Source organism: Geospiza fortis, unplaced genomic scaffold (genome assembly GCF_000277835.1).
Source record: "Geospiza fortis unplaced genomic scaffold, GeoFor_1.0 scaffold41, whole genome shotgun sequence".
Taxonomy (NCBI): domain Eukaryota; kingdom Metazoa; phylum Chordata; class Aves; order Passeriformes; family Thraupidae; genus Geospiza; species Geospiza fortis.
The window spans coordinates 1,855,199-1,878,192 of NW_005054299.1; the positions used below are offsets into that span (position 1 = coordinate 1,855,199).

At 36.7% G+C, this 22,994-nt stretch overlaps 1 protein-coding gene across 1 annotated transcript in view; it reads left to right on the forward strand.

The window, feature by feature from the left end:
- The first annotated feature begins 58 nt into the window (after positions 1 to 58).
- Positions 59 to 22,994, forward strand: part of GPATCH2 (G-patch domain containing 2) — a 118,057-nt gene continuing 95,121 nt past the window's right edge. Inside the window, exons 1-5 of the mRNA XM_005416150.2 lie at positions 59 to 198; positions 7,897 to 8,610; positions 13,676 to 13,737; positions 21,626 to 21,808; positions 22,908 to 22,987. Coding sequence (XP_005416207.2) covers positions 59 to 198; positions 7,897 to 8,610; positions 13,676 to 13,737; positions 21,626 to 21,808; positions 22,908 to 22,987 — 1,179 coding nt within the window. The remainder of the gene's footprint in view (positions 199 to 7,896; positions 8,611 to 13,675; positions 13,738 to 21,625; positions 21,809 to 22,907; positions 22,988 to 22,994) is intronic.

Here is a 22,994-nt window from a genome sequence, read left to right on the forward strand (position 1 = left end):
GGAGGGCTCGGGCCGGGCCTCCCCTCCCCGCTGCGGCCCCTTTCGCCGGGGGAAGGTGATGGAGCCCGCCCCAGGCCCCCGGGGACGCGGCGCTGGAGCTCCGAGAGGTGCCACTGCCGTGTCGCGGCGGCTGGACGTGTTTGTGAGCGAGCAGCGGGCTGCAGGAAGAAACTTCCACGCCTTGTTGAGAAACGGAGAGTGGGCGAAAGATGAATCAAAACTTTTGTCCCAAGCTTAGTTAGGTTTTCCTGTCTGTTTGTGCTTTTCCAGTAGTGGTAGGCTCTCTAAGGCCTAAAGCCCTTGCAGTGTGTGCAGCTGAGCGTCCAAGGCGGTGTGTGTTTCCTCCTCTAAAGCTTTTCTGCTGCAAACCAGGAATCAACAAGTGCTGCTATAGCCATCGAGCAGGGGAAGTATGGGTAGTTCTCCTGCAAAAGAAGTTCCTAGATTTACTGTTTTATGTAATTCCTTATGCTAGCATAGTAACCTCAAAGACCATAATTTTTTTTATTGTAGCACTGTAAAGAAGGAAGGCGGAATAACAAAATAGAAAAGCTCCATTCTGTTAGGCTGTGCAGATATAAAGACTGGTAGTGGAGAGACTTGATGGAAGCAAGATGTTCCAAGCAACCAGCTGGAAACATTTCATTTTTTTCCCGAAATCTTTGGTATCTTGTGACATATTTGGTATCGACTGGTGTATGTAGCTTTTCTCTTGTTTCACTTATTAATGGGAGCAAGGAGGATTGTGATGGGGTTTTGTTTGGGGTGTTTTTTCCAAAGGTTGATAACATCTTTTAGAGGCCATGTTACCTGCACAGATACCTGCTGGTAGATTTCCCAGCTGAAATAGACTTGAAATAGATTTCCTTTCATCTTTTTCTTTGTTCTTTTCTGGGGATGGGGAGGAAGGGGGGAGGGAAAGGTTTAGTGCTTCATTTCTCCTCCACTTTTGCTGATACCACCATTTTTTTCTCCTATGGGTATTTTTTCTGTGTTTTTCTAAGTGAGAAAACTGTCAAAGAGAGATTTTATTTGCCCATCTGCTAATTATTTGCTAGAACAAGTTTTCTGGTGTTGCTAAGCATCCAAATTTGCCTGGTGTAAATATAACAATTTCTGTTTGTGTAATTCAGAATGTTTCAGAGAACAAGGTATACTCCAGTGGCACAAGTATTTTTATTTCAGTGTTAATGCTGCATACAGTGGAAACATTGCCTGAGACATTCCAAACACATATCTGTGTTCTGTCAGTCTTCACTATTCATTTGACCTGTCATTTGTCTTCAAATTTTATTATTTTGTGTCTACATAAACTAATTTAGTTCCAGAGGCTTCTAGAGTAGCCCTCAGCAGCATGAGGTGTAGGCATATTTTTCTGTAATTGTCATCATACAGTAATGATATTACTTATGCTAGTACACTGCTCAGAGGAGTTCACTACAGAGGAAAATATTGAAATTTTGTTCGTTAAAAATCTGACCACTCCTCGGAGCTGCTCTCTTATTTTTCTACACAAGTTATTTCAGAAGCTGTCTGTTAAAGGAGGCCTGTTTGAGTGGGATGCAGGAAAATACTTTTTACAGTGTCTAATATTTGATGTAGAAAATTAAGAACTTGTGCTTTCTAAAGACATTAAGATCCTAAAGAGGTTCAGAACATCCACAGAGTAAAATTTTTCACTTTGGGTGGTAAAGCTCCTTCAAAGCAGAATTTTTTTAATTGTGAGTTCACATGGCAATTTAAGAATAGTTTGCAGTTTGATACTTGCTGGGCACTCTGATTCTTTTGATAATGACTGTGGTGCTTTAGTGTATGGCCATGATTTGACAGGTCATGTGGTTTGGCACCTTGGCAATTAATTAATGAAGTCATACTTCTGAAAAGGGCAAGCATATCAGTAAATGGCAGCAATGGGATTGCAAGAATTGCTCCCTCTCATGATAAATTGCTCCAAATCTCATTTCTGGCTGACCAATTCATTTGTGTTAGAGCCTTGTTAAATGTAGTTCATGTCAGCATCTTTCTGACTGTATGCTATTGCTCTGTACTGAACACTTTTTCACTGTTTAATATGGGTAGACTGATAGTATTTATTGTTGTGCCTTCTGAGATAAGCAGCAGTTTCAGAAGAGTCAGATGTAATTACTGCAAGTTAGCCTGGTCTTAATTTTTAGGGGGATCAGCAGTATAATAGGTGATAAAATTCCATAATTCCTGAAATACTTTATATTGTATAGGACAGAATGACAGAAGTGGTCATCTGGTCCAACCTCCCTGCTCAAGCTAGGTCATCCAGAGCACGGGGCACAGGATTGTGTCCAGATGGTTCTTCAATACCCCCGGTGAGGGAGACTCCACACTCTCTGTGGTCAGCCTGTTCCAGTGCTTGGTGCCCTGCACAGTAAGGAGGTTCTTCCTCGTGTCAGGAAAATCCACAAATGCCAGTGGCTTATGTCCACAAAGGAGACAGAGGAGTCCTGCAACTTCATTCGAATAAAGAGAGAGAGAAAAAAATGTGTCCACCGGGGCACACACCCATGGCATTTTCTAGAGGTTTTGGAGGGTGCAGCCTCCTTATATCCTCAATTCCTTTGCCCCCTTCCTTTCCCCATTGTCTGAGGCACTAGGAAAGTACAGCCTTCCCAAACTGCCGACCACATATTCCCCCCTTGAACCTACTATTTTACCCCAAAGTTCAGAAACTTGGGCTTGTGCAGACCCCCACTTGTTTGTTTCAGGAGCCAAGCTGCCTGGGCTCTGCAAGGAACCTGCTGCCCACAGTTAGTAGAGACATTAAGCCCCTTTTCAAAGATGTTAGCATCCACACCTTCACCTGTAAAATTGTTTGTAAAGACATTAACTTTCCTCTCAATCTCTCCTCTTCTTATTTCTCAGTTTGTCTTCACAAACTCTAGTTATTATTACCTTAACCCTTTCTGACAACCAGGGACATTTGAAACACACCCTCCCAACTTTTCCACGTCTTGTTTCTGCATCAGGTGTGGCAAGTAAATACAGGTAGCTCTTATTCCCTGCAGTGGTGGTTGATATAGGGTGGAAAGGATGGCTTTACATACCTGGTGGTCCAGCAGATAGTGCCAAAGGATATAACTAGGTGTGGATGTGGAACTGGATGCTTTGTCCTCCTCTTAGTGATGGCTTTTTAATGACAGGAAGTTTAAATAGTCTAGGCACAGCTTCAGTTTCTGCTCATAGAATCATTAAGTTTGGAAAGACCTCTGAGGCAGAGTCTGTTACCACAGCACTGCCACATTCACCACTAAACCTTGTCCTTAGGTGCCACATCCACATGGTTTTTGAACACTTTCACCAGGGCTTCCACCACTTCTCTGGGCAGTTTGGTTCAATACCTGACCATTCTTTCCTAATTTTTTTCTTTGTAATGAAGAAATTTTTCCTAATATAAAATTTTTCTAAACTTCCCCTGGTGAAGCTTGAGGCAATTTCCTCATCTTGTTACCTAGGAAGAAGGGAAACATAAACTTCTGTGTAACAGAGGTTTATCAGTGATTTCATAATCTACCATAGTCTCTTGCCAACTTTTTAATAATTTTTTACTTAATTATGTTGCTTTGTTTTGCTTCCCCCTTTGTGTGTCCCAAGAGCCATGATAGTTCTCTTTTTTGAATCTGTAAATTCTTCAAGTAAAGCAGTGAGATTTATCATGTGCTGCTCTCTTCCAAATACTTTCACCTCTTCAATCCAAATTTCAGTCATGCTCATTAATAAAGCAGAGCTCTCAAAATCAGTGCTTCTAGGGCTTTGTGAAAATAACTTCTGAGGTGGAGAAATGGGATTCAAATTAGTACCTACTGAAGATACAGGTACTCCGTGGGTACAGCTGAGACATCAAAGAGTCTGTATGGGAAAAGATTATTGGAAGTTGGGTTTTTTAATCCCAGGGTTGAAGGAACTATTTGATTTCTCTTGTGCTTTTAGCTTGTGACCAAGGTGGTTTGTGAGGGAAGCAAAACTCATGGTTCTTTTTGGAATTGATGAAGCACAGATGCAGCATGAATTTAGCTGCAAGAAGCCCCTGTCCTGTTTAACAGGAAAACATATAGAACTAGAAAGTAAATGTAAATTCATCTGTGGGTTTGGCAAGATGTAATGCCTCTTAAGAGTTGTGCAACTAAATTAACTTTTCCATCAGTGTGTGTTTGTTAAATATTTTGTGAGCAATCAGAGCTCTCCATTGTTATGTGCTTTAGGTGTGAGGTGAACACAAATGATTCCTAATTTTCACTGAAGAAGTGAGTGCCCATTATTTCCATTTGGATTTTCAGTTTGAGTATTTATACTGAACAGAAGCTGTGATCTGTTTTGGAGCAGGTGAAAGCAGTTGTGCTTTCCCTGCAAACAGGACTTATATGGTCTGTTCTGGTAAGGGTTAGAGAGGAAATGGGTCAGCCTCTGGTGAACTACATTAAAATTGCTTCAGATAAATGTAAAGGTCAGTGTAGGCAAACTAGATTTTCTTGTAGTAAAGTAGGATCCTCTCCTAGTGAGGACATTACAGTTTATTGCTAGCTGTGGGCTGTTGCTGTAACAGCATTTTTATAGCCTTATGTGAGTCGTGCTAAACTGTGGCTCATCTTAATATTTTATGTACCTCAATATGTTGTTCTACATTCATTGTTACAACCTTTGAAATTTCTTATCTTACTGAACACTGCTGATACTCACGGGTAATGTCCTCAATACTTTTTGTAGTTATTTTTCAACTTGTTTCAAATGCAAATATTTTTGTTACAGTCCCATCTGCAGCAATGATTAAAATTGCTTCATAGGCTTGACAGCTGGTTTCAAAACTGAGTTTGTCTGATAAATAATGCTATAATAGAAATGTGCTCCTGAGTTTTTGGAGATAGAACAGTTAATCTGAAATCTATCTGGCTGCTGCTACCTTTGGGGTTTTTTTTCTTCAATTATAGCAGGAGAAATGAGAGCACCAATAAAATTAGGCAAAAGAGATTTTTTGGGTTTTCAGGAGAAGGTCTTTTAATGTGGACCACTGGCATGTTGAAAGTGGAATGTGAATAGAAAGCTGAAGTGGTTTGTATTTGCATTCTCAATCTATTGCAAAGAAGCTTGCATTGTCCCAAATTGATCAAGTAATTATTGTAATCATCCTAAGGAGGCATGTTGAAATAATTAAAATATTAATTTGTCTGATCTGTGTAGGAGGTGATGCAGTTATGATACATTTATATTATACATGGGACCATGGCTGCAGTTTTTAGGGCAAATAATAATTTGCTCTGTACAAATCTTAATTCAGGAGTTTCAATGAATAGACTTGATATTCAGTAGAAAAGATTAATTGCAGTAATGCATAATATTCAAAGTCATAGTTTGCTGGAAGTGAAGTCCCTTTACTGCTCAGAGTCATCTAAGAATCTTGTTATCCCTTTACTTCAAAACACTTGAGGGATGTTCACTTTTCTTGAGTTTCATCTTTTGATCTGAAACCATGTATACTGCAGTATTTTGGGAGGAATTCAGGGCAGGTTTCATTCAGGTATAGATCTCAGAACTGGATGTATTGTGTTTGATCTTGAAGTATTTTGCAACTAAGGCAATTTAAACCACCATACTCGTGCCATTATCTGGAGTAAATTGGTATGTCCACTCTAGGAGCTACATTGATTTTAGTGACATAGTTATCCATACAGATTAGGGATACTGAATTGAAGGAATTAATCATAAATTATGGTGCAAGGCATTAGTGTCACTGTCTTCTCTTGCCCTTTTGCTTTGTGCTGCAAGATCACTAAGAGAATGGGCTGCGAGAGATTTATATAAGTTAGTTCATATTCTGGCAGGTTAGCAGAAATCTGTTGATTTGGAGAGCTAAATCTGGGTTTAAGCCTACAAGTTCATGTTTTAGTGCACCTCCACTTCCGTCAGTTTGCCATAGATGCAAAAGTGTGTGGCAGGAAGGGCTGGGCAGGTGTTTGAGGGAATTGGTGTCTCACACTAACCCAAATGTGCTGCCATTTGTCTGTTGAGGTGTTATGGCTTCTGTAAAATGAGTGCAGAAAAGCCCCTTACATCTCTCGGGCATGTCACTTCTGATATGTGCGCCTCTGGGGATTGCCTGTCCTCATGGGGATCTAACAGGAGGGCTGGAGGGGTGAGTGCCCTCCCACTGCAGCTACAGCCATGGGGAAACATGGGGTAGTGCCTCTGTTTAAGCATCTTGTGAACCAAATGGATTAAGGAGAAAGCGTCACACTTTTCCTGAGCTGTCTCACCATTTACAAGACGATATAATTCTGCTGTACTAAGAGCCAAAGAAAACATTAAGAAGGAGTAATATGACTAGAGGTTACATGAGGACAGGAAAAGAGGTATGGGAAATAATGCAAGTGACACAGCAGTTTTGAGAATTCAAAATAAACTTGTATTTCTACCACTTTCTGTGCTTTTATTGTTCCTGCAATTAAAATGTTTAAAGTAATTATTTCTGAAAATGGTTTAAAAGGAGAATATGTAACTTCTTTAGGTAAGATATTTCATGAGCATTTGGATTTCTTCTTAAACATGTTCTTCATTTCCTCAGTTAATATTTAAGACTGCCCATTGAGCCATCACCATTAGTACCTTTGATGTTGGAGTTTGTGCTGAGTGGCAAAGGGAAGCTGTCTGTGATCTGTCTAGATTTTCTCCGCAGCACCACTGAGTATGTGTAGAAAACTTGTTATTATAGGTTCCTCCAGCCATTTATATTGTAAAACGAAGTGGAGAGTCTTGCTTTTAAATGTGCTCTGGGTAATTTACTGAATGTACAATGTCTTCCATATGTATCAGTTTGTGCAATGTAGTAGCAAGCGTGAAAATTATTCTTTGCTTTACCTCAAGGAAAGGGGTCTTCTGATGTTTTGATATGAGTCTGATTGCTGTGTATATGGAGAAGGTTTTCAGCCTTCAGAGAAGGATTAGAGTTCTGCAGCAATCATTTAATGTTTTTGTAATTACATTCATGTAATGCATGGGTGATCTTACTGAAGCATACTGAGTTAAAGACATGCTAAATGCTAGTGAAATTTGAAGAGGAAGAACCAAAACATGAAGGCCTTAATTTGACACTGTGTCTTTAGGAATTTTTTTCCTTATGCAAGCATGGGATTCCATGGATGCAAGTGCCTACATGTGATAGGAAACTTTACATTCAATACTCTAGAATTACCTGTAGCTGGGTATTCTCTTAACCCAATAAAACTTCATTGAATCACTATTTTTTAAAAATCAAACAGATGTCAGCCATTTGGAAGGACAGACTTATTTGCTAGTAGGAAATAAGTCATATTATCCAAGAATTGCTGTCTTAACTTCATTTTAGCATTTAGGCAACATTAAGAGATAATCATCCTTAAAAATATTTTATCATAATAAAAGTCTTAAGCAGAAGTCATTATTATACATCAGGGAGAATATTATGTATTTCATTTCCCATTCTTAAATTTAAAATGTGTTCCCTACCTGCAGTTAGAGTGAATGCTCACTGTTGATGCTCTTGCCATGTGGAATCCCTGACAGTCAAGTGTGATGAAATTGGTTAAAACCAAACAATAGCAGTGAGGCCACGAACCAATGGGGGAAGCCCCTGGCTGCCTTTTCTTTCCAAGACAGAAGTTTGGGAATATACCTTTTAAAAGGAACTTATGCTGGTTTGCTTCAAATTTTGTAGGACTGGTTGGGAAGGTTTTGTCTCTTGGCAGAAAGAGTCAATGGCCATCCTATAAAGATTATTCTACTTTGCCTAAAGTGTCTAAAATTATTTTGCCCTATGAAGTTGTTGTAGTTTATGCTTAGCACTTTTAATTAATTTGTTGTTTTCTTGTGTGTTTTTTTTTCCTTTGAAATCTATAGGCATTTCAGTAGGACTATGGAGGAGCTGGTTCATGATCTGGTCTCGGCACTGGAAGAAAGTTCAGAGCAAGCCAGAGGAGGTTTTGCTGATACTGGAGATCATTCTCGAAGCGTGTCTTGTCTTCTAAAGAGACAGGCAAGGAAAAGGAGGGGACGGAAAAGACGTTCATTTACCACCCATCACCCCTGGGAGACTGGGCACTGCCTAAGCGAAGGCTCCGATTCCAGTTTGGAGGAATCAAACAAAGACTACAGGGAGAATCATGCTACCAAGAAAGACCACAGTGATTCTGATGACCAGCTGTTGGTTGCTAAACGTAGGCCTTCCTCAAACTTAAATAACATTAGAGGCAAAAGACCTTTGTGGCACGAACCAGATTTGGCTGTGGACAGTTTGGGAAACAGAACTTTGCGCAGGAGGAGAAAGGTAAAACGCATGGCGATAGATCTGCCATCAGAAGTCTCTAATGCACTGACAATAACTCAACAGCAGGATAACAGCAGAGATCAAGAAATGGACAATAACAATAAATCATACCAGCACCAGGAGTTTTCCAAGAGCAAAGTGAAAAAAAGAAAAGTATCTGCTGCTCGACAAGGTCCAGAAGTCTTGGATGAAGGAGTAGTTATAGAAAATGAAGAAGTGAATCAAGCAAATAAGGACAAAATGGAATATGAGGAGCAAAAAGGCTCAGATGAGAACATGAGTGACAGGTTATTCTTCCTTTTTCTTTTTACAGAAACTTTGGTTAATATTTGTTTGCATTTATTACTGTTCCTTGTATTGAGAATCTTTAGATTTTTTGTTGATTCCAGAGTTTAATTTCTAGCATAAGTAGTATCTGTTTTAACAAGTTACTCTTATTTTTTTACATCTACTATTTTTTATGTATTAGTTGATCAAGTTAAGGAATTCTGCATAAAATAGTGATGTAGCAGAGGAATAACCAAGAAAACAGTTTAATGAAATAATATGTTCTAATTGTTTCAAGATCAAGAGTGACAAAATACACGTATGAATGACACAGGTTTTTCTGGATATTTCAGCTGGTAACAGTTATCCAATAAGAATTTAGTGTTTTTCCAAATTCTAGACATTGGGGCTTTGATTGTTATCTCTATTTGTCAGAAGGGTTGTCAGTGTTTAGAGTCACCATTTAGACAGTATGTTCTGGTGTGTCATGGGCATAAAAAGTCTGCAGGTTGCCAAGGATATACATTATTTACGAAATGCAAAAACCAATTTACAGTTCAGAAACACCTGAGCTTACCATTAGAAAAATGGAGGAATGATGACCCTTTGGCAGTACACCTCATCCATCCATTCCAGACAACAGTCATACTACAGTGGTAATTGTTTCCAAAGTATTATTTTGACAACACAGTAAGGTATAAGTCATTTTTCCACCGTACACAGGGGATGTTAACTTCAGGGCCTGGTAAGGCTGGTTTTGTTTATTCCGCATGCCAGGTTCTGAATGCAGAAGTGTCAGCAAGACAGACACATCTTGAAAGATATAATTTTGATCAGTTCCTTGACGGCACTGGTTGTCCCTGTTTTCTTTGTAGGAATTTATGTATAAACTCTTAAGCCTTTTCCTTACTGGACAGATAGAACTGAGGTGCAGAGTGTGGTTTTGACCAGAGCAGTCAGATTGCTGTAATAACAGCAGCATTGGTAAGTGACTAACTCCAGTAATGGTCAGAAAAGTCCTAAGTCTTTCTGTTATGTACTAGCTCTGTCCCTCACCTGTGAACAAGAAGCAGCTGGAGGAGCTGAATAAATCCCAAGCCTTAAACATTTTTCCTTACATGTTAATTACTAGAGCAGAACTCATCCTTCAGAGCAGCCAGTGTAGGCATCTCCCTTTGACATGCAAGTTGGAGTCTGTGCTGTTAGGAAGCCTTTAGAAAACTTGTCTTTTCTTTGGCAATAGTTGGAGTCTGTTCCTCAACTCAAAAGTTCTATAGCTAATTTTTGGATGGAGAGAAGAGTGTTCAATAAGGATATTCTCTTTTAGACTCCAAGAACCAAACTAATCAGGTCAGTCTGAATCTTCTTTCTCAAAAGAAACGTTATGTTTTAAAAGTTGATCTTCCTCTTCAAAATACTTGATGTTTTGTTGCCCCAAATGCTGCTTTTTTCAAGTCATATTCCAAATGCTTGTATATGGCCCCAGTAAATAGTCTTTAAAACCATTCTCATCTTCATAGGGTTTTCTGCTCATACACACAGTTGAGATGGTCTGTCATTCTACTGATTTTCTTTCAATGGTCAGCTGTACCAGAAAGCTTTGAAATCACTGAATTAGAAAACTTGCATTTCATAGTGTGGTTAGAAATCTGCCTTATCTAAAGTTCTCAGGTGATACAGTATCAGAATATTTCATGTGTGCATAATTTTAACTTTTTTAATCTAACTTTACTTAGATGCAATGGTTCCTTTATTAGAGATCATTTAGCTAGAAGAATTTGAAAGAACCAGCAAACTCTTAAGAAAAGTCTGTTCTGAAAGTGAAAGCTTAGATTTTAAGAGGGAAGATGGGATTGTACAAGATACAAAGAGCTAACAAAGCATCTTGGATAACACTTGCACTTCAGGAGCGCTTGCTGGAAAAGGAAGAATAAAAAGTATACAAAGTTGCTTTTGTTTTGTATGCAGTAATGTGTGCAGTAGTATTCAGTGCAATAGTTCAGTAATTCTTAAAAATAGGACTAATTTTTTAGAAGTTTGTTTTTTAGAAACAAAACAAAGCTGATAATTTTTAATGGGAGTTGAATTGATTGGCTCTAAAACCAGTCAAAAGTTTTCAGTGTATACATGACATTATTTGAAAATAACACGTTTTGGAAGTGCACATTAAAAATATTAAATGGCACTTCTTTGGCAGTCTTTTATCTCTGTATGTGGGTGTCCAGACACCAAACACCAGATTTTAAGTGCATGATTCTGAAGTTGGAAGAGGAGTCTTCAAACTCTTGAAGTGTCAGCATCTAAATGATCCCAAAGATGAATTCCTGGGAGGATTGTTTTAAGCACTGGAAATGAGATTTTTGTGATCAGAGCTTATCCATTTTATCCTCAGTGTACAGCTTTTGGTCAGTTTCAGCCAAATTCGGCAGTGTGTGATGTTCTGGGGGCTATTTAATTTCCACAGGCTTTGGTGCTTGTTTGTGTTTGAAGTGACTAAAGAGAGGTGAAATTTCAATTGCCTGTTTTGAAAGAGAGGCAGCAATGAAGCTCGGAGGCACCACCCACTGTGGCTAGGGGGAAAACAGGAGCTGGTCAGGTCCTGGGGTCAGCACAAAGCTCCCATGTCTCATATAAAACCAAGGCACCAGGCACTCGTTAGTCATAGGAACTGCAAATTACAAGCATTTCTTCTTTATTTCCAGAAATACAGAAATAAGGATGTGAAAGCTTTTTGGATAGCTTAGCTGTTCTTCCAAATTTTTGCTTGCACACGCTATTTTATAGGACTAAAAGGAACCTATGGGTTTTTCTGTTTTCATTGAAGTCTTACTGGGAGCGGTATTCTCATTACAAAGCAAAGGAATAAGCAGTATACTCTGCAAAATTATATTAAAACTGCAAATATATTCCATCACAGCAGTTTCATGTACTTATCTATTGATGTATTAATTCCAGAGGTTTTGAATTTATTCAGTGAAATGACTGCCATCTAGCAGTTATCTCAGCTGTAATCCCTGCCCAGTGGGACTGTGGTCTGAGGAGAGTGAACACTGTGGCTGCCGTGGATATGCCAGTGTTAGTTTGAATTCTTAATTTTTTTTTAGAATTTTTTCAAAAATTTCAAGTGGTTATGTTTTTATGCACTGACTAGTCCTTCACTGAGATTTTTTTCACAATTTAAATATCTTACTTAAAAAAGTGATGGAGACGGTTCTCAAAGTTGGAAATTTTGGTTGGGAAATTGGCTGAAATATCAGGGTTGAAAGGATTTCCTGACTTTATTTTAAAACATGCAATTAAACAATAAGTGCACCTATAAGAAGCACCTATGAAGAAAGGATGTTGTTTCCTTTTAAATGGATGATGTAAAATTGTGCACAATGAAATCTAGGGACAGTAAAGCCATTTGTGTTCTAATTAAAGTGAGGATGGGATGTTTGCTAAAAGGGCATTACTAGGACTTCCTATATTAGAAAGTTCAAGTCTTGGTGTCCCTCAAAAGATGATTCCATTCTTCATGCATGCATGTCAGCTTACTTCTGTTTAGGGCAATTGTGCAAGTGCTTAAGTATGTTCTAATTCTATTATGTATAAGATATAGTGTGAGTGTTGCTTATGCATCAAGAATTTGGATAAGCCTAAGATACAGCAAAGATTAAGGCAACTTAATCATTAAACACAGAGCTATGTATGTATATATATATTTATATATAATATTGTGTTTCAAATCCTGTTGGGATACTTCCCAAAGGAAGATACTAAAAACAAATGTATATGCTTATAATTAAATATGAATTAGATGAATTTTATATAGTTCATGTATTCATATGAATAATTAATATATTAAAAAACCTGATACTTGCTTTTGTAAGAAATTAGAATTTAAAAGGAAATAATTTCCTCAAGTGTACTAGTTATTTGATATAAAGATAAAAATAATTTAGTATTAAAAATAAAAATAATTGGAAATAGTTGATTTCAGGTATAGGACAGCATGCAAATTGTAATATGAATGAGTATACAAAGGTAAATAGACATAAAGTTCTTGTGAGTGACTTGTATGGGCACATCAAGAGTAGCCATAGTATATATAAAATGTACTTGAATTTTTGTGCTGAAGTGTTTGGGGTTTTTTTTCAAGTTGTTCTACATCTCAAACTAAGTAACATGTGATAAAAATTTTGGTGAGAATATTACTTTCATAACATAGCTACTTTCTTGACAAAAAGTGAAATAAAGGGTTTACAGAAAAGTCCTTTCATATGAAACTCAACAAGGTGCTATCTGTGTTATTAAAAGACCAGTCTGATTTACTGTTTAGGAACACGTGGGTTATTGTATGTAACAATGTGCATACAGCAAAGAACTAAATACCTGCTCATGCCTTTACATTTAGAGATGTGTGTGCATGTTGTATACACACATTCTAATTTTAAGACCATGCTGGAAGTCATAGCAAAGTAAACTGTGCCTTGTTTTTTTATGTTGTTGTTGATGATCCTGAATCATACTTATTTTCTTCAGGGTGACCTTTGTTTTGATTTAATTGGTTACCTTTGTTACAAACTTTTTCTGTTCTCCCTGAGTAGAATGTCATGAAATCTTAAGCAGTATCTTTACCAGAATATTTGCAAATGATGTTCAGAAAGGTAATTCGATTTTCAGACTCTTATATTTCATGTGCTGAAGGAAAGGCTTAGGCTGCTTTTGATTGAGACTTTTCCTATTTTATTGAGCAGTGGTGTTCCAGGATCAAGCTGAATTGCACAGTATAAGAAGGGAGCAGTGAGCATTTGATGGAAGGAGATAATAAAATGCATCAATTGTGTCAGCACCTTGTTGCAGTCACATCTGGCTTACTGTCAGGGTACCATTAGATTCCTATGGTTTTATGTGCCAAAAATAATACGCTTTGTAGTTAATGGAACTGGGATATTTGCAGTTTGATTAAAAAAAATCATCCTATTTTCTCTCCGATCTCTGTTGGGCTTAAGTTCAATCTGAGCACAGCCTTGTCTCCTTAAAATTTTACGACTGAAAGATCAATTGTTCTTTTGATCTGTTTCTCTCTTTCTCTTATTACAGTGAATCCAGCAGTCTGAGCAGCAGTGATGCTGGTTTGTTTACCAATGATGAGGGAAGACAAGGTATTGAAACAATCTTTCCCTTCTCCACCCCTCAAACCACATCAGTTGAAATTCTGTAAGCGTTACAAGTTATTTCATAGGTTAATTATTGTATTTCAGTTTCTATTACTGTTTTACTGAGTGGAACTATAGCTTGCTTTCTGTTTTGTTTTTTTTTTAATGTTAACAGAGGGTGTCTTGACTACATGACTTAGTCAAAAGCTATGTTGAGAAACAGCCTCTGTTATATGATAAAGTTACTAAAAACTTGAGCATCTCCTAAAAATCATCTATATTAATGGCTTAGTTCCTCCAATTTTCTGAGAGGACTCTGATTGTAGTACTGTTTCTCATGCTATTCTTGAGATGGATTTTTTCTTTTTTTTCCTCCAAACTGGTAGGGTTTTTTAATAGTTCTTTTTTATTCACTAGTTTGTTTGAAAAGTTATTTCAAAGTAATTTCAAACAAACTACTTTTTCTGCAGTCTAAGACTGAGATTTAAGCTGTTTAACATCTTCCTTCTGAAAGAAATTTCTTTAATCTAAAATGCATGGAAGATTGAAACTTTTGTTTTAGTACGCATAATGTTTTCACATGTTTTTCTGTGATAAAACTATTGAGGATGGAAGTAAAAGGTTGGGTTTTTTATCAGCTTTAGTCTTTATTGCAACATGTTTACCTATATTATGCTATGATGGAGTAGGAACTTGCTATCTCTGACAGAATACAAAAATGAGACAAAAAATAGTCTCTCAAGTATTTAAGACTTGCTTTTCTGTTGGAAATTTTAAGTTAGTGGTAACAGAGGGTATTTTGGCAAACTTACGCAGTTTGCCAAAGACTGCTTGAGTGTGTGCAAGAAATTAAATCCTGACCCATTCCACAAAACTAGGTTAAAGGAACATTTGGGGCTTTTTCTTTTTTTTTAATTTCTAATTCCATCTGGTTTTTTGGGGGTTGGGATTATCTTCAATAGAGAAAGGTTTTTTCCTACTTAAAACAGAAGTGTTACCTTCCTTGTTCAATGGTAACTTGTGCTACACAAACTGTACTTCCCAGCCTGAGTATCTGATTTCAGTTGTGCTAACTCATGTTTTTTTAAGAGTTTAGGTTCTCTTTGAAAATTTAGATTTATTTAGGTTGATTTATGTTCAGTGCTACAATGCATTAAGTCTTTAAGATTTGCTTTTACTTCCCAATTTGAATTTTTCTTCTGACTTGGAATTTTTAAAGCACTTGTTCTCTACATTTATATGTAAGATGACCTATCACACTTCCTAATTGCACATGTTTTTCCAGTACCTTTCTGATATATTTCTATAAATATTTTTATCCTTAAATCCTGAACTGTATTATTTAAATCTTTGAATAATATGGCTGAAAACATATTGCTTTCTGGTTTTCTTATATATTTTGTGGGAAGAGAAAACAGGAGGGAACAGTGACCAACTGTGTTTTTTCAGTGGTATGGTGTTACTTTTTTAGCGTTGATTCATTAAAGTTGTAGTTCTTAGTTTTGTCTGATATTTGAATCTCGTTTCAGTTTTCAATTTTCAAGTAGAAAGCATTAGACCTCAAAATGTATTCTGAAACACAAATAAAAATAAACCTTAAAAGGATATTGTCATGACAAAACATTATTTTTTCAATCTCTCCTTTGAACTAATAATTTTGTGAGTATGATCAGAAGACTGTTAGCTTCACAGTGGAACTCAGATGCCTAAATCTACATTATAGCTTTGGTTTTGTGAGACTTTTCTATGAAAGTACTATCAGAGATCCTACTTCAAAACCAAAATTGTTGATTTTCTAATAATGCTTATTCCTCCCAATAGTAAATACTTGTAATTTGTACTCTCCTTAATTGAGGTGAGATTATTTTATCTCTGTGAGTTAATTTGTAGCTGAACTGAGACACATACAAAATTTACAAGAATGAAGGAGGGAGAAAGTCAGTCTGATAGAAGCAAAGGAAAAGCCTAGGTGTGATTAGCAAAGCTGGAAGAGGACAGGATGAAAATATATTCAGGGAAGAAATTGCTGGTTTAATTTTGTAGTTTTAAAGCTAGAGTCTAATTTCTGTCTAACCAGTGTCCCTCCTCCAGGATATCTATATCTATGTATCTATATCTATATATCTATATCTATATCTATCTAATCTTTAACATCTCTATATATCTATGTTCAGAGCATCAGCATCTTGACCTCATTTGTAGTTCAAATTTTCTGCACTTCTGACTTCAGGTTTCTGCTAAGTCAAGTGGAGAACCAGAGATTTATTAATGTTGCCTGGTGAAGTACTTGGTTTAAATGATGTGCCTGCCATTACTTACAAGTTGGGGTAGCAATGGACAAGAGTTCCTTTTCTTCTGGGCAGCATTTGTTTGTTTTGTGTTTCTGAGATCAAGAACCACATCTCATTTATTGCAGACAAATAATATCTATAAAACTTTAAATAATTCCCAAATTCATCCTTTGGGGCACACATTCTAGGAAAGTGACTAAAGCAGCAATTTCTTGGAGCATTTGACCAGTTAAATAAATAGTTGAGTATTTAATGATGAACTTTGGAGTGCCTGATCTTATGACCTTTAATATTTTCCAAAATTTTTCAGAAAGGATATGGAAATAAATTTTGTTACAGTACCTAATCTTCTGTGGACAGAATCTTATAAGAGTTTCAATTTTTATAATTTGATTAAAGAAAACCAAGTGTAGCTTTAATTGGGGTAGTTCTAGATACATTTTAATTCTCATCAATTGCTATGATAAGAGAAAATTGTTGAGACTTGAAAATCCTCTCTTCAACTCCTAATATGTGCTTGTACCATCTAACATTTTTTACGACTTCTGTACTCTTTTCCTTTCTCTGTTCTAGTCTTCCAGCTTGCTTTGATTTGTTTGGTTCCCATGAAGCTCTCATCTGAGCCCATCCTTGTTTGCCCTCCTTTTCCAAGTTACCCAAGTGCTTACATTAGGTCATGTGACAGGGCACAAGCAGCTCTCTTGTTATGCTCTGTCCACTATGGTAATTCCTTCTGGCAGAAGTAATTGATGCTAAATTTTGTCAGGCCCAGTGTGGCAAATTTTATTCTGTGAAACATTGCAAACCCTGAAGAGTTAGTCAGCAAAAGCTTAAAGATAATGTTTTGTGATGGTACTGTCAGGGAAGAAGGTAGCTGCTGAACTATTAACAAACCTCAAGTGACTTTTTATGGGTTGTATTTTCTTCAGAGGTTTTCAAATTGGGCATTTTAGGGGTAAGATTTAATAGATAGAATAACAGTATTTTTTCTATCAAGCTCTTAAGTATGGAGGTAGAAGAATCTGCCAACAAAGTAATTGAAAGACCTAAGCAGCAGCTGAAGCTTATGTATGAGAAATCCTCATGACTTCCCTTTTTTTTTCTCTTTTTTCCTTATGTTCCAGGTTGTATTTTCTTGGCTGTTTTGCAATTATTAAAAACTTCAACAATAAGCAGTGTTATGCCTGGTGTAGGAAAATTTTACAAGAATCTTGAACCGAAATATCTAGTTATGCATTGCAGCATAAAATAGCAACTCTGTGATAGGCCTAACTAGTACAATCTCCTGCTGTTTCAAGGCACTGCACAGGTCAACGACACTTCACAAGTTAAGCTTTCAACACAATGTTAACAAAACTATTGTTATTCAGAGACTAGTGGATGATACCCTGTTCTGGGTGAAGAAATAGTTAAATTGCAAGGATGTTCTTTAATGACCTTTATAGCTTGGGTATAGCAGAGAAAACATACTGTGTGTTCCTGGTTCATCTGTACTTGTACACTTGGGGAAGTTCAAAGTTGGCTTAAGACTTCTTAAATCATGGCATGCAGCACTTGAAATGTCCTTTAAGATTTAAGCAAGTAGGAAGGAATATTATGTTAATAAAGTGTTAAACAGTTAAAATTGGAGAAGGTCAGAGAATGTCAGAGTTCCACTGTGGATGTGGCTAAGCGTTTTAAGATAGCTGTTCATTATTTTACCATTAAACATATATTCATTACTGTGTCCTTTATGAAGATGACCCAGTACTGATTCAGTAGAAGAATTCTAGTGAGGAACTAATTTGGACCTTGTACTACATGTAGCTGCAGGTGACAGGGTGTGTTTCTCCATATAGAAAAGAATTGGAGTGTGCAATGCAAAGTGAAATCATACCAGGTTTGAACTGTTGTGGCAAATAAGTTTATAGTTTTCACAGATGGAAAAGAAATAAGATGAAGTTGTTGCATATGACCTGAGTAGTTGAAATCCTAAATATTTCTATAGCGTAGCTTTTATATGTATATCTTTTGTCAAGGTGGTTCTGTAAAGCGCAAGGAGCAAGATGCAGTGTTCCTCTGTGAAGGGATAACTTCAATTTCTGTTTTCCTGAAACTCCTGGGATGTGTTACAGTGAATATCCTGATATTTCTAAATGATTATTACAGCTGTTAGCAGTGGGGGTTTTTTTTACCTAGAAAGAGATACACTGGTCCTGGAAATGACTCTGAAATCCCAGGGTATTCACAGACCCTGTGCTCTTGTTCTGTGTGCGGGTTGGTGGATAACGGAGCAGCGCAGTACTGCATGGTGTTTGTAGGACATCGATGCCAAACTTTTCACAGTAACCTCTCAATGTGTGTTGTGATTGTTCTAGGCAAGCACATATATTGGCTGCTGGTGAGCCTGATCTGGCCATTTTGTAATAAAATAGAAAGGGAGGTAAGACTCTCTCTTAATGTGCAGTGGAAAGTTTGTTGTAAAACTGCACTGCTTTAGCTAAAGTAAGATTTGGGTATAGTTTTTCTAAACATGAAAGTGATAGTGATGCAGAAGGTGTCTTTGTCCATAGAAAAACCACCAGAAGCTCATATAAAATAATTTTCTAAACTTCTTAAAGAAGAAGGCAAGGAATTTAACATGGGAGCAATAGTTAGATAAATATGTAGACATAATAATACGGAGTGAACTTTAGGGAAACAGTAATTGGAGGGAGGGGATGGCCTAAAAATAACCAAAAAAAGTGTGTTAAGCCAGAAATCGGCCTGGAAATTTTAGGATTGAAGTTGACATTTCTGAGGCCTCAAATTGACTTTATTTTACTGATCAGCACAGTTATAATTCAATGTAAATTGCATTGAAGTAATTCCTTGAAGCATTAACCTTACACATAAACAAGTTTGATGTATTTTAGAAATGTGTTTAGGAGGATATATGGGCTCTACTTTTGGAGATCTGGTGGTTTTTCTACCTTTCCTGTACCTTGGAAAAATATCATAATTTGCTGTAGTCCTGTGCTGAATCAGCATCCTAGGAGGAAAGGACAGTGTAGTGAATCTTTGGAAGTCAAAAATACTGTTTTCAGCTTTTAGTATTCCTAAGATCACATTTGCTATGAATACTGTGCTGCCTTTTGAGAGGTGCAAATTAAAGCAGGATAAAATCCAAGTGTTTGGTTACCAAACTCTATGAGTGGGGAGGCCTCTGTGTTTTATTGCCTATATGTATGAGGTAGGGAATGGATTAAATGCAGTGGTCTTCCCTGGCTCTGGAAGTGGCATCCCTTCAAGGTGAAACAACTGGTAAGCAAAATACCTGTGAGTGGTGTCACCTGGATAAGAATAGTAGTAATAAGCTTACACTTGCCTCAAGGTGATAATATGATTTAAAATATTCAGAGGATTCAGAGTTGTTTAATTTCACAGACAAGGAAGCTAAAAACCAAGTATATCTGGATGTTGCTGTCATGTGGAAAAAGACTAAGAGGTTCAGATCTGAGGTCTGCCTTTGGCTGTAAGCAACAGAAGTGCTTAGGGAAGTGTATAATAGTATAAAAATTAAGATTCTTTGACATACTAATATTCCTGTTGCACAAAAAGGAAAAGTAATTTCATTTTTTTCCCCAAGAACTTCTATTGGGTATATAGCAAAGATATCAGTTTCCTTCCATAGCTGCTCTTTGCCTTATTGTACATTCCACCAACCCAGTCTGAAATTGTAGCTTTCTTCCAAGACTGCATTGCCTGCCTCTTACAGCTTCTGTCCCTGAACTCATCATGGAACCCCCATTTCAGAATTCTGTACTTATCTCCATGGATGAATTATGAGTAAGAAGACGACTTTTGAGCTCCTGATAGTATTTCTTGTTAGTGAAGGCATCTGGAGCTCTCATGACAAAATATAGAGACGAAGTTTAACAAAGAAAAGTTTGGAAAGTGTGGAAAAAGTGGAAAATCAAACAAAGTTTTGGAATCAAACATAAAGGTTTGGAAAATCAAACAAATTTCAACCTTAGCTCTGAACCACAGACCAATATAATTAAAAGGTGTGGTTCTCCTTCCGCCACCACCAGTGTCCCTATTAAGTATTCTTAGAGTTCCTCCAAAAAGCCCATACCTGGCTTTAACAAAATGAGGATGGAATTAATGGTGAATGCCTCTGTGAAATGTCATAGCTATAAATGAGGATTAGAGTGAATAGGGAGAGCAGGCAGAAATGCTTCAGGAATGCAAAGAAATTTAAATCTTTTTTTGACCTATGTATCTCTTCTCACCTTTGTTTTCCCTTTCCTCCATCTAAAAGTTCCTGTTCTGTAGCCTCTGCTAATTTTGCTTTTAGTAGTGATCATTAAAGGTGTAAGGATCCAATTTCACCTGCAAGTGACCAATGAAGGCTTTAATTATTCTATATTTTCTAGAAGTACTTGTTCTGATTGAATGTTTACAGACATTTTCAGTTGTGCTTGATCTCGAATATTATTTATATTGCAACAGTTTATTTGGAGAAAGTGTGTTGGATTTTATTTTTCATTAAATTTTGGCTTTGGTTTTCATCATTTGTATTTCCCCACTGTGGCTTTGAGTGACAATGAAAGTTTCCACAAATGCATTTTTATTCTTGAAATCTGTGTCTCACAAATCTTACATTTGTATCTTGCTTAATTTATTTCCAATTAAAAATGGAAAGGTTAAACAATTTACGTGCAGAAATAACGAAACATGGTTTGGATAGTTTGAAGTAGAATAAAATGTATAGCACATCTATTTCCTTTCCTCTACCCAAAACTAATCTAAGTTTTGGGTAGAGGAAAGGAAATTTCCCATGTCTTTTGAAGCTGTTTTCTGTTCTTCTGAAACTAGATGGTGTGTATGAAAGAACATGTTTTAAAGCAAACATAAACATTTCTTCTTAGTTGCCAGTGTGGTTATGAGATAATTTTAAGATTAAATTTTCAGTCTTGTATTTTCAGTCCTGTCTTATTTCTTAATTTAAATCCAGGTTTTTAAATTCTACATAGATAAATATTGTCAGTAAAAATTACCAATTTTGTGTTATAATGCAGTATAATTCTCAATCATGTGATACTGTCAGTTTTCATTTAAAATCAACTTTTTCAAAACTTATTTCTAAATGAACTTAATCAGATTAACTTCATTTAGTCACATCTGTTCATGATTGTTTTCCCTTTTTACTAGCCATACAAATCATGAAATTAAGCTAATTATATACCATTATCAGCTGCAAAGAACCAGTTTCAGTTTTATACCTTTTAATTCCCTGCAGGAGATTAAGGTTTGTTTTTTTGTTAATATGTAAAGTGCAGTAACTTAAATGGATTTCCCCACAGTTATTGCCAAAAGGATTAACTAGTTTATTATTGTTTTCACTATTGTAAATTGGTTTTAAAGCATTACATTTTATGATGTTTCATTGATGGCAATGTTTGTCATGCTATTGAAAAACATTTTCCAAATAAAACTGCTATATAGCAGTAATTGTTATACAGCTATAAAGTGAAAGAAATAATAATCCTGTCAGAGTATTTATTGATGGTAACATCTGATTTTTATTTTCTCTGCTCCTCCCTCTTTTTTGGGGATTTTGGGACCCTGCCCTCACACAGGTGATGATGAGCAGAGTGATTGGTTTCATGAAAACGAATCAGGTGGAGCATGTGGAATTACAGGGGTCATTCCATGGTGGGAACAAGAAGACTCTACAGAACTGGAGAGAGAACTGCCTGACCCAGTCTTTGAAAGTATTTTAACTGGTACTTTCCCTCTTATGTCCCGCTCAGGGAGGAGAGGTAAGTAGCAAATCAAGCAAATGCAAGCTGTAGAATCACTTGAGTAGAAAGATATCTGTGGATTATATTAAATATGTAAAATGTGTACAAGTCTTGGAGTTACCTGTTTGTTTCCTTGAACTGTTAAATTTTTAAGATATCATTAGAGAAAAATAACTCAAAGTAAATTTTTAGGAAAGTCAGAAGGTGGAAAATGGCTCATTTTGATGATCTGCTGTTTTTATTTCTCTCAATGTTTGCATTGAGAATTTTTCAACGTTATTTCAAATGAAACCTGATGTTCCATTTTGCTCCTGGCCTCTGCTATAACATATAGAATTCTATAGAAGTTCATTAATTTAAAGGCAGGAAAGACTAATGTGACCATTTGCTTTGCTTTATGGCCACGTTGTTTGTATAGAAGAGGGAAGGGTTCTTCTGGAGCATGGATTGAGATTGTCACTTAGAAAATACCCTTTTTCTTTATTTCTAAAATACTTCCCACCACTGTGGATCCAGTGTAACTGATGGTAAGCTCTACCAGTGTTGGATTGTATTTACAGCTAGGAACACACTCTTGTCCACAGATTGAAGTTGTCAAACCTCAGCTGGCTGCCAAAGAATTTTGTTGTACCTTCCTCTGCCACAAGGATCTTCTTTCCCATTCAGATACAAATCTGAGCAGTGGTCAAATCAATTTTAAACTACTACACTGAATATATTGAATCCTTCTGTGAGGATTATTCTCTAGACGCTTGGATTGCTTTGGAGGACTCGGTCTCTGCAGATTGGCCAGACTTAATGTTTCCTAGTGATAAGGAAGCTGTAAGTGATGCAAAAATCACTTTTCTACTATAGTTCTGCTATGTTCTGCTTGTGCTGCCAATGGTGCATAGATCCAGGATGGCAGTAATAGTTGCAGAATTTTCAATTTTCATGACAATTTATTCTTTTTCTTACTTTTCCCATCCTGTGCTCTGTGTTTCCACCAGTAAAATGTTGTCTAATAAGATGGTTTTGTTTAACAGAGTTCATATTGATAGATTGGTGTGCAATGGTGAATTTTATTGGTTCTGTGATAGAGAAAATATTCTTACACAAACTTGTACTTTTTGTGTAGGTTTCCAGAGTAGATGCAGTCATCTTCATGGAATGCCGGCAAGAAACATAAAAAAGGTGTCAGGAAACCAGAATGCACTGGTAGGTG